This window comes from Gallinula chloropus (assembly GCF_964237585.1).
Source record: "Gallinula chloropus genome assembly, chromosome: 1".
Lineage (NCBI taxonomy): Eukaryota > Metazoa > Chordata > Aves > Gruiformes > Rallidae > Gallinula > Gallinula chloropus.
This window is the reverse complement of record NC_140085.1, coordinates 180,064,086-180,076,966: the sequence shown is the minus strand read 5'-3', so window position 1 is coordinate 180,076,966 and position 12,881 is coordinate 180,064,086. Positions and strand designations below refer to the sequence as shown.

Sequence of the window (12,881 nt, the reverse complement as noted above, 5' to 3'; positions counted from 1 at the left end):
AGCTACCACACATGTAGCTCAACATAATTTGGAGTATTCAACACCTGTGAAAACAAAGATTATTTTATGTCTGCATCTGAGTATTTAAAATAGCTACAGGGATTATCAAAGAAACAAGCAACTCTTCCTTCCAGGACTCCAACACATGGCTATGTCACTTACCAGGCTGTTTACTTAACTACACCTGTATTTTTTGCACTAACCAACCAGTTTCACACAGATTTGCTACTAAGTGAATTGTTTTCCCAAGTCTGGCTTACATGGAATTCATTTTCTCCACAGGAGCTCATACAGTGCTGCGTTTCGGGATTTGAGACTAAACATTGATAACACCAATGTTTTTGCTACTAGAGCTTCAAGGCTTTCTCTTTTTACTCCCACTCAGCCACACAGCCAGCAGGCCGAGGTGGAGCAAATGAAACCTGAAGAGCAGACCCAAATTGGGATATTTCATGCCACACAGCATCATACTCAGCAATAAAAACTATAGGGAAAGTGTGTTTGAGCACGTGGCCGTTGCTCGTAGACTAGCTGAGGATTTGATTGTGAGAAAGCAATTGTCTTTGCATCACTTCTGTTATTTGCTTGTGTTTTTTCCCTTCCTCATTTCCTCACTTAAGCTATTTCACCCGCTGAGTCTTCTTGGTTTTGCTCTTCCTATTCTCTCTGCTGTCCTGACAAGAGGCTGGGGGAAGCAAGCAAGCAGCTGTGCTGGGCTTACTTGCCTGGCCAGGGTCAACTCACCACAAATGTGCAAGGAAGGAGCAAGAGAATACATGGAATGACACTGTGATTGTGCATATTCAGAACTCAGTACTTCAAATCCACAAAACAACTGTGGGTTATTTGTAATCAAAGAAGTGAACTTCAGTCTGCACTTAAGCAGGGAAATACAAGTAAGCATGTTAGAAAACTTAAGCAGCTAAGAAAAATGTGATGCTTCACTTAAAACAATGTTGTTTGTACTATAAACAGTAAAACTGGGTTATACTAGCTCTGATTTACAGAAATGTTAATGTATGCCCAAATACAGTATCTCTTGAGATTTCCTCTGTTCCTGTGTCAACCCAAGTCAAACTACCTGCATCCACTATGCACTTTGGTAGGGCAAATTACTTGAGCACAACATTGTAAATCTGGTGTTAGCAGTTTCCCCTGGAAGAACTGTTTGAAATTAAAGATACCACACGGTTTTTCTTCTAGTGCTTTATCTTATCTGAAAGCTAGAAGCAGAACTTTAGGAAAAAAAAATGGCCAAGGGAAGAACGACTTACCTTTGATTTCTTCTACTATTAATTTATCACATATTTGCTTTTCATATGTCTCTATATGTTCTAAAGACTCCTGAAATAGATCTGCCTCTCTCATCACTTGATTTTGATATAAAATCAGTTCACTATATTCATAATCTATTTTATTAGGAGGAATCTGGGGGGAAACAAAAAAGCAATAGGTTAGTTTACATTTACCTGTACCTCACCTGCATACAGTATTACAGAACACAAGAGCTGGGCTACAGAATACATCAGGTCTATTTACATACTCATCCAAACATTCCAAATGTAAGACTCCTATTATTCACAATGAAATCATTCAAGACATCCTTTGAAAAAGAACAGTTTAAAAGACTTCCTATATTTCTATTCTCTCTATCACTATGGTGAGCCAATTAAAAACCAGAATCCTTGCCTGCTCCCATACAATTCACGAAAATTTTCAAAGACCTCTGTAGTGGTTTTCATCTGAAGAACTCCATGTACTCCACAACCACCTAAGTTCTGGAACAGGTTCCTGGGATATCACACACAATATTCATTTGCAGCATACCAAAACTTCTAGCTCAAACTATTCCCAAGCGCAATGAACCACCCGAATACGGGCCAGAGCTTTCTGTCTAACCAGGTGTTCTCTGTACTACACTTCAATCCCCCAGAAAGCACAGCCCACAAGCATACAAAGAGTGCCTTCAAGCAGCAATTATTCTGAGGTCTGCTGCCTGCTGCATACCTAGGACTGTGGGAAAACTTGTGTCATCTACCTTCCAGTGACACGCCAGCCGCTGAAACAGGGTGACACTGAAAAGCATTCCTTTCTAGGGATAACTCCCTGAAGCGTATTCAGGCAATGAGAAGTCTTGCCAGAGTTAACAATTATTTCACACCAAATGCTCTCGACTAATACACACAGAAGCTACCTCAATTACAAATAAATTACAAGAATTTCAGAGACCAGACACAGAAGCCTGCAAACAATGCCCAGCAGATCTACACAACAGTTCAGTATGTGAAATACACTGCCTGAATAGCAGTCATAGGCATGACAGTTACAGCCTACATGACTATTTTAATAGGGAAGCAGCAGACCTTGGTAAGTGATAATGATTCTTTCCGATGACAATACATACTTTGTTTCTTCCTGAGCAAGCAACACACTGAAATCACATTAGTCACCAGTTTACTATCACTTTTATGTTCCTTTAGTAAAGGTTTTGCTCTGTCTTCTTTAAAGAACTTACACAATTTAATTTAAAAAAAAACCAAAAATAACTAGTTGAAATTAACGTTCACATTTAAAAGAATCCCGTTTTAAACCACTACTTCCAGCCCTTCCCTCCCCTAAGCACAGATGAATTCTATGAGATTTAACACTTCTGTTTACATGCTCTTTCAATTCTGAGTGACAGCTTTTATAGTACTGTGAATTTTTAGAAACAAGTTGTTGTTAGTTAAATGTTCAGAAAAACAATGTAACTAAATAAGATATTGTAAAGAAGTGTGTAACTGGAAATGAACATCAGCTTTGGAGCTGAAAGTAACTGCATTCAATTTTGGTAACTGTTAACACATCGTAACAAATGATGGCTAATGGAACAAGACTATAAAGTCAGTGGGTTGCATGATATCCTACCTATTTCTTAAAGTATACTTCCTCTACCTGCAGCTCCCATTTCCACATATTAAATATGGGAAGTCACTAATTGAAACATCATTACCTGGAAAGTATTTTTAATTGCTTCACAGAATTGAGACATGCAACAGTGGTTATGCATTTAAGCATGTCTTCCTGCTTATCCCTACTGCAATACCACAAAACCGAAACTGCAGAGCCTCAACTTAGTTCTTCCTCCTTCACTTCCCCTATTAAAAATATCCTCCTTTCCAATACACATCTAAATCCCACAAGTACTCGATGAACTCTGAGGTCTTTTCCAACCTAGTGATTCTGTAACAGAACAGCTTTTTGGCACATCATGAATTGGTTTTAGGCCTCCAAAACATAAGACTACCCCAAAAGCCCGTAAAAACATATATATGTAAGACAAGAAATGGGTATCAATTAACATTCTTGTAGCTCTTCTGGCTTGGAAGGACTAACAAAACAAATTATGAAACATAAAATCAAGTGAATACTCTGCTACACATAGGGTAAATCCATAGGCAAGAAGCTGTGCTTGCTTCTGCTCCATTTTAAAAGCTATTTTAAGAAAAGTTCATAAGAAATTCTGAAATCTCATGAAGCTAATGATTTAAATGTGCAATTCATCAGAAGGCAAGCATTTTATAATCCCAGTATCTAATCTGAATAGTCAGACTGTCCTATAAAGTGTAAGATACCCTATATTTTCCACGTCGTTGTTATAGCTGCACAACACATTTACTTCTCCTCCCTCCCCCACTCCCTGAAGAGTTGACTCTTGCACACAAAATATCTGACTTTCTCTTGAACTCACTTCTCCCGTTTCACACTAAATTGCTTCCTCTCCTGGACCAAAAAAAAAAAAAAAAAAAAAGAAAGAATCACCTTTACAACAACTGTAGATGCCCTAACATAACTGTCACTGAAAGAATGTGACAAGATGCAGCCAAAACATACCTAAGAGCAGACCCCCAAAACTCCAGAGGTTTTCTGTCCATATCTGTAATTGTGGGCCTGATGCAGATATTAGGAATAAAATAAAAATTAAGAATAAAATTTTGTTCTGGAAAAGAAGAAAGGAAAAATGGGACATACAACAGTAAAACAAATTGCATAGTTGTTTTACACTTTGGTTCCCAAAATTTAAATTCTTACGTGACTTAAATCATTTGATTTCACTTGGACAGCACAGGCTGTTCTACTTCCAGCAGTGATGTCTGCAACCTCATAACCTGTTTTCGACCAAAATACGATGCATCTGGCTAATTTACAGCTTTCAGATGACAGGCAATGTGGATCTGGATACACCAAGAGACAGAAAACTCACTACTTCCAATGATAACTAAGCCATTAGAATAAAACTGTCAGTGATAAAGAATGATTTATTTTACTTGAATTTCTCAGCTTCCTGCCACCGCTTGCTCCTTTGCATTTCCCCGCTAAGCAATCTTCCCAGCTATCATCCTTCCCAATCCAGCACCTGAACTGTACTAGAATCACCTAAGAAGCTTCTGCTCACAGCAAACAATCTCTGCCTTTCACTACACAACATTTTCTCTAGTCTTCTAATCTTCCCACTTTATTAATTAACTTGTTTAAAACAGAGCCTTCAGTAAGTGCTGGTCTCTCATTAATCAGTGCTCTTTAGGAAAAAAAAAAAAAGCCCACTTCTCAGAAACAAGGGTGGATTTTTAGCTTTTCACCCATAAGTCTGCCCTGAGGGACAATTTTACCACAAACTAAGGCAATCTAACTGTACACCCTGGATCAACAAAGGCAGTCCACTTCCCTCTATTATTCCCCTTCCTCTTTCCCCTCTCACCTCAGGGTTGTTCAGTTCAGCCAATCAATCCTTCAAAAGTGTGATTATTTTTCTGCCACTTTGGCTTCCTGAACCAGCCCTCCATGAGTCAACCAGTGCTGCACAAGGAAGCAGTGGGAGCACACAGGAAAAAGTCAGACTGCTGTTTTCAGCAACAGCTTGTAGCTAAATTAACTCCATTATTTTGCAATATCACATCCTCAGATACTCACCTACAAATCACTAAAAATGACACAGCACCTTCACCTTTTTCTTAAGTTTTACTGCTTGGTTTTGGGGCTGTTAATTCGCATTTGAATGGACAGAGCTGTCTGAGTAATCCAAGTAAATGAATACTATCACCCTGCATCACTATTATGTACCAAAGATTGTTACAGCAGTTTTTACGTAAGGTGTTAATGTTATGTTTACTCCTTTATTCATTAAGAATAATGGTAAATGGTACAGGTCTCATACAGATTTCTGTAGAACTCAGGGAGATCAGTTCGTCAAAGATTCCCGTTCATTAGCAATTTGGAAACCCTCCAGTCTTTCACCCCTCCTTTTAAACCCTGAGCAACTCCCTTTCTTCAGCCACATGAAATATTCTACTAGTCAGTCCCAGATCATGACCAACTGAGTTGGAGTGTATACAAAGTACGGAGCAAGAGATTTAGAAAGTAAAGCAAGCAAGAAGTTTACCTCCACTAAGATCAATGAAGTATCCTGACTCACCTATACTTAAAGCAGGACTGTTAAATATCCAGAGACCACTGAAACAGTACATTTTGGGACTACCAGAGAAGAGTCAAAGCTTGGCAAAGTTGAGCTGTCATCTTGCTTGGGCTCTCCCGACTGTTCTGGACCCAGCAAATTGATTCTCGCTCCCAGTGGTTGGGGCTCTGCACAGGCCTGCACACATCATCGATTTTGCACAGCAAAGCACAAGACTATTGCAAGCTGGAGCACAGGAGGTGCCACATGAATACCAGGAGGAACTTTTTCACTGTGAGGGTGACGGAGCCCTGGCACAGGCTGCCCAGAGAGGTTGTGGAGTCTCCTTCTGTGGAGACATTCAAACCCGCCTGGATGTGTTCCTGTGTGATTTAACCTGGGTGATCAGGCAAGGGGTTGGACTAGATGATCTTTAGAGGTCCCTTCTAACTCCTCTAATGTTCTGCGACTTGAAAGAGAAATTATACTGATGTGGTCACCCTCATTTTTAGTGTTTTCAGTGAGAAAACATGATATACCACTTAACTGTCTCTAGGCTTGACACAACTAACTTTGTATAAACCCATGTTGTCCAAAATTTGTGGCATATTTCTATCTTTTGATGCTTAACCAGCTTTTCCACCATGTGTCTGAGAGTGCTATTATTCTTATCAACAGTTAAGCAGCTCGTTGCCTAAGTACAAAACATTTTCCTATTTATGGAAATTTCCAAAATATTTTCAGTTTTACTAAAAAGACGGCATCAGAGCTTGAGATCTTCTCATGATTTCCTTTTTTAGGGTGAAACTTAAGATTGTGATAACTTGCACAGCAGACTCAGTATGTTCATCTACAGCAGATGGTATTTAAATCTGGCTTAGTCACTAGACTGAAGAGTATATCATCATGACTGGCCTCAAACAGGCATATTTACACACAACCTTTTAGAAGAGACAACATTAAATCATCACTTCCTTTTTCTCCAAGGGGCCAATTCCACTGTTACGCCCTCTTAGTCCTTTAAAGAAGCTCAATTTCTTATACTTAATTTGTAGTTCTTCCACCTATTATATACATTTCCTAATTCAAATAGTCATTTCAACGCTGAACGCAGATTGGGCTCTGCTGATTCAGCCAAGGGCCATGACTTCTTGGCTGTCAAACACTCAGGAATGATGACCTAATTTTCATTTTAAACTTACTGTTTTCAGGATTTTTTCAATGGTGAAGTTACAGCTCTCCTGAAATACCAAGCTACCTGGCTTTCAACATCCTTTGTTTGATCAAACTACATTATCAAGACACAAGCACTCATCCCTCCTAGCAATTATTAATTTCCTTTCTTAGAGTTAGTCCCATTCTGGCTGTGTAAGATCTTAAATGCAGTTGTCAGAAAGAATGCAAGACTGTTTTAAACAATCACAATCTGTAGGTCAGGTAATACCTTAGTACCAGCACTCAATGTTTCCAGCACATCTCCCAAGTTGAATCCATCTATAAACATGTTGGGTTTTTTTTTTTCTTTCCATGTTACAGAAGAAAAAAAAAAAATCAAACACATCCACTTTGTTCTGTTAATTCAGACTTTATAGTTCTGAGTTAAAAGTAACAGAACAAGCAAAAGGGGTCTCTCTAAAAAGGTTACACTTATTGCTTTTTGCACTGTACCATTTTATTTAATCCAACAAGATTCAGTAACACCCAATCTTTTCAAAGAAAGAATTTTCAAGTATGCTTTCATGTTACTTTGACACCAAGCACTGATTTTAAGTGCATAATATTCAGACGCAGACAAAGGAACGACACGGTGGCTTTTCAGATTCTTTGTAGAGATGTAATTGTATCCATGCTACAGGAGAAGAGGGGGCAAATGAGCACACCCAACACTAAACAGCTTCTGAAGTTTTGCCTACATCCAGGGACAGGATCATCACAGGTTTTCTTTAGCCAAGTCTCACAAAAATCAAGTTACTCAGGTCTTAAACATCAGTTGACCTCCATATGTTCAACCCTAACAGCCTATTACAAAGGGGAAGAGTATTTCTGTATAGTTTGCATCAACTACTAAGCACTAGAAAAATCTTTCTGCACAAAGCAGAAAGCCCCACAAACAATACATTTCTACCTGACTCTCAACTGGTTCCTAATTAGCTCTTCCCAATTAAAAAGAACTAATTCCACAGATTTTGTCTCTCACATAGAAAATGTTCTCTCTCCAGAATAGCAAGTCTTACCTGTTGGGTTTTCCTAAACTCTTCAAGTAGTTTTAAGGCCATATCATAATCTTTTAGTAAGTGGTATGCAATGGCATATCCAATCCAGGAAGCCCGTTGTGTGGGGCGCAGCTGAAGTAGCTGGTATCTTGTCTCCTTCAGGAATTAAGAAGAACACAGAGACCTTAAACAGTTACATCTTCATCATAATTTACCACTACTATGACAAATATTTTAAAAGATTTCTTAGAAGTCCTAACCAATTTTTGAAATTCTAACAGCACAGGGAAAAGTAGAAATGTTTCTGTCTCAGAAACCTGGGGGCTATGATCCAAATACAGGAGTCATGGCACAAAGCATTAAAATCCACTTTTTGCTACACAAAGGACCTAAATTATTTCCAAAGATACAGCTTTGAAATCTTAGAGAGGGATTTCCTTTAGAAAGCAAATTCACAGCCACTGAAAGAGCAGTCCCACTGTTCTCACACTTGTAACTGCCATGGTGCTTCTCAGATCCTCTTCCTAAGTCCCATATCTGAAGTCAGTTATTCCCTTTTCTTCCATCAGCAAATTCAACATGTTCAGTGAAGATGACAAGCTAATGTTCAAGCCCACAATCCCGTCTTCTACATCTTGTGAAACAGGAGATGCAAGACCACCAGGACTTCTCCCTTTCACAAATTGGTTCAGTCATTTTGAAACCATTAACTCTTGTTTTAGACAAATTTTAAGGTTTTATTAATGATAAAAATCAGTTATGATGGGACAGGTTTCCCCCATATTCAAGGAAACCACGACAGCATATTTCTCACAGAACCCACCTTCAGTATGCACACACCCAAACCACCACTTGCAGTACTTCACAACAGCACAGTGAGCAGTCCTACTTGCTAAGCTTTATCCTTTATATTTTATTATATTAGTGGAAAATGTTGAAAAAAAAAGTTTTACAAGGTGAATCACGAGCCAAATTGTACAGAATAACTGTACTTCTAGTTCTCAACATATGGAACTCTGTGGAAATGTGTTTCCATTCTTTCCTAAACAAGAGCTTGAAACAGAAAAAACAAGTAGCAACAAAATTACTACTACATGTAATAGAACAGCAACAGAATGCCAACAGCAATAAATGAGAATTCAAAGAGAATACTTACTCTATATCCTTCTAGATCCCTCATCTGAATTTGCAACAGAGAGAGATCTCTCAAGATCTGTAGATTATCTTTATCTAGTTTGAGTGCATTCCGGTAACACTTGATGGCTTCATCGTATTTCTTATCAGAACGTTGCAGAAGGCCATAGACGTGCCAACCTGATGCACATTAAGGAAGATGCATTCACAGTTTTCAGCAAATAGCTGCTGAATAGCATTTGTGTTACAGGCCAAACAACTTGACATCTTCCTTGAAGATCAGCACCCTCTAATTAGTTTGATTACCACAGCCAGACTTTGACATGCATTTTGAAATATTACATGCTTCCAAATATGCAACAAAGTCTCACTTAAACAATACTCTAAGGCACATTCATACCACCCCCAATAACACTGTTATACAAACTAAATTATGTGAACTCCACGAGATGCAGTAGAGTTACTCCTAGAGATGTACTGTTTAAAACATCCTACTGTAATTACAGCAGAAATTTTTACTCCTAGAAGAGCCTCATTCTAACAATACAAGTTTTACTTTTCCTCACTTGCTTATCTGCAACTTCAGCTGGTGTCCAGATTTTACAATAAGGGATAAGCACAGAGCCACACTTCATTCACTGACAAAAAGAAACCTTAGCATTTTTGGTGCATCACGCATGTTCATCACATTCCCAGCATCTGAGATTTCCATCAGTAGTGTGTCATTTCATCAGACTTCTCTCACAAGCATCCTTTTTTATCCAGGAAAGATTCTGAATTCAAAGCATGAAACCATTACATGTCATAGCAACACATTACATTGTGTTTTTGCAGTCTCCAAGAGTCATATTAAAAGAAAGATTACTTGACACTATCTACCTTTTGCTACTCCGGGTTACTACTCTGTTTACAGAAAACCAAGTCCAGCAGGGCACCTTGCCTGGTGGGTTCATTCACCAGCTGGGTCAGGAAGTTGTCTTCCAAACACTCCAGGAACCTGCTAGACTGCTTCCTCCCTGCTGTATTGTACCCTCCAGGAGACATCCGGTAAATTGAAGTCCCCAATAAGGACAAGAGCTAGTGATCAGGAGACTTCTCCCAGTTGGTTAAAAACAATTCATCAGCTTCCTCCTCCTGATCAGGTGGTCTATAGTAGGCTCCCATCACTATATCTCCCTGATTTCGTTTTCCTCTGATCTTTACCCAGAGACACTCAACCCTGCTAGCACCATACTCCAGCTCCAGGCTGCCAAAGCATTCTCTGACATACAGGGCTACCCCACCTCCTCACCTACCCAGCCTGTCACACCTGTATAGTTTGTATCCAGAAACTGCAGCACTCCAGTCACGTGAATTATCCCACCACATTTCAGTGATGGCAATCACATCATAGTCTCCCTTAGTAACAAGGACTTCTAATTCCTCCAGTTTATTGCCCATGCTGCGTGCATTGGTGTAGATGCACTTCATCTGGTCTATTGTTTCCTAAGTGACAGCTGGTTAAGTTACCTAGCCCATCAGTAGTAGTTACATTTGTACTCTGAATTAGCACACTATCCCCCAGATTAACTAGGGTGGCTGACTGGAGGTTACTGCCAGCACACCATCCCTCAATAACTTGACCACCACAACCAGGCTTTTTCCATCTAGCCTGGCCCTTTCCCCCTTCCCCTTCTTATCTAGTTAAAAGCTACTAGTACCTGAGGCAACATCTTCCACAGTAGTAAATCTGAACTTACTTTCATTTTCAATTTAGAAGCAGCTCAGAAATTCTCTCACAAAGCTCTCCCATGTGTCCCTGAAGCAGCAGAACACTACTTGTGGGGAAAGGCACACAGGTTCTCCATCCATTTTCAATTAACATGGCACAAATAACTCACAGTCTTAGCAGACAAAGTATTTAAGAGTTCTTATGCTACTGAACTGAGACAGAAGCCAACTGTTCCATCCAGAGATACAATCATTTCCAAACTTTGCCTCTCAAACTTTGATAAAGCACAAAAAATTCAATGGGTCAACCTGCTCAGATTAATCAAAGAAACAACCATGAGCCTTTCTAAGAGAGAGGGAATTTATGTCCTGAAATAAATTCTAGATATGAATATATAAAGCAAGTTTGTAACTATCAATAATAAAAGATGTAAGCCTGCAGCCAAAAGGACGGGCTTGGGAGAATTAAGTCTGAAGGAAACTTGTAATGCACAAGCAAGAGACCCTGTTCTGCATTTCTGTATGTCGTGGTTTTACCCTGGCTGAGAGACGAGATCCACACAGCTGCCTGCTCTTTAATGGAAAAGAGGGGGGGGAGAACGGGGTAGGGGGGTGTGGGTGGGGGGTGTGGAGGTCAGGGAAGAGAAAAGGAAGGGGCAAATAACAACCCAAAACCAAGAAACCAAAAGCCCGTGGGTTGGGATAAGGATAGTTTACTAAGATGACAGAAAGATACAAGTAACAATGCTAACAGGACTTTAGAGCAAAAATATATGAAGCTGTTGAAACACAATGGAGTTTCTCACCGAACCCACAGCTCAGGCCGTGCCACCCAGAGCCATCCCAGAATCCGACCGTCCCCCAAAAAACCGCACGTCCTGGAGCCGACCCTGCTCCTCCTCCCATCAGCCCCCCTTTATAATGAGCATGACATAATGGGCATGGAATACTCTCTTTGGCCCGTTTGGGTCACCTGTCCTGGCTTCACCCCTCCTTTCTCATTAATAGAGAAATATGAAGAGCTGAGAAAGTCCCTGACTGACTGACAGCAACTAAAACCATCAGGGTGTTACCAGCACTGCTTTCATTTTAACTCTCAAACACAGCATCCCATCCGCTGCTACAAACGAAGTGAACTCCATCCTGACCAAAACCAGGACACTATAGGAACACTAAAATAATTTCAGCTAAGTGAAGCATATAAAAACTCTTTATCTTTGAGACTGCTAACAGAGCTGCTATGCTGATTTAAGGCTAAACATCAAAGTGGGACAAACCAATTTTGGATACAGAGGTTGGTCTAATACCTCTACTTATTTCTTGAGTTCAAGTATTCCAGACATGGAAGTTAAATGTGGCACTTTCACATACCTCCTCAGAACTACTAGTATTTTAGATTCTTGCCTAGAACAAGACAGTTCAGTCCAAAAGAATTTATGTGCACTTTAACAGTGTACTTAGTCTAAGGAGATGCTTTGAGTAATTTATCAGGAATCATTACCATTCCTGGATCCAACTGGTAATATGGCTTAATCTTTCATAAATGAACAGAAGCATAACCCCATTGAGAAATAAATGCATACAGTAATAAAAATCAAGCATGAGACATTTTAAGAGCCAATACAAGCCAAGAAAGAACACTGCCACCAATTTATTACAACAGACAGCTCTGAGAACTGTTGTACCTGTTCTTAAGGTGTTGTCTAACATGCTCTGAAACATTTACTCTTGAAATAAGCAACCAGACTACTATTCAACTTACATCTAAACATGGGTCAGAATTTGTTTCTAGTTTGACCAGAAAACTTCTGGATTTCTAAATTTTAGAACAGCCATTTTCCTCCAAACTTAAATTTCTGGAATTGCAGAAGAACTAAAATCTTGTACTCCTCTATACCTCCTTAAAGAAGTCAGAACATTAAAGCGACAACCTTTATTTTAAACACCCTCTACAACATGCTTTCTAAAAAGCAGAGATGCCAAAATACAGCGAAAGCACCTTCAAATGTATAAGTAACTAAGAACACAGACATTGCACCTCCTTGAAACCAGCTACTGAAACAAGGTGACTTTATTGGCTAACCCTCGGCTCTCCTTTTAACCAAAGAAGGGGAACAAAGCTCATATAGAATAAATCAAAACACTATTTTAGAGAACCTCTCAAGCTCTGCATAGCTAGCACTGAGGATCAATAGGCCTTCAGGCTTCCAACAGAAGACTGGAACAGGCTGCCCAGGGGGGTTGTGGAGTCTCCTTCTCTGGAGATATTCAAGACCCGTCTGGATCCCAACCTGTGCGACCTGTCTGAGGGAACCTGCTTTGGCAGGGGGTTTGGACTCAGTGGAGGTCCCTTCCAGCCCCTACAATTCTGTGATTCATGGCTAGGCCCCAAG

General features: G+C 39.7%; 1 protein-coding gene across 2 annotated transcripts in view; it reads right to left on the bottom strand.

The window, feature by feature from the left end:
* The window catches only part of NAA16 (N-alpha-acetyltransferase 16, NatA auxiliary subunit), a gene marked incomplete at its 3' end in the record, with an annotated part of 68,127 nt that overhangs the window by 38,664 nt on the left and 16,582 nt on the right, over nucleotides 1–12,881 (bottom strand). For both annotated transcript variants that reach the window (XM_084264511.1, XM_084264510.1), the window contains exons 4-6: nucleotides 8,801–8,958; nucleotides 7,666–7,800; nucleotides 1,275–1,428 (exon numbers count right to left, since the gene is read on the bottom strand). In XM_084264511.1, the coding sequence (XP_084120637.1) occupies nucleotides 1,275–1,428; nucleotides 7,666–7,800; nucleotides 8,801–8,958 (447 nt within the window). The remainder of the gene's footprint in view (nucleotides 1–1,274; nucleotides 1,429–7,665; nucleotides 7,801–8,800; nucleotides 8,959–12,881) is intronic.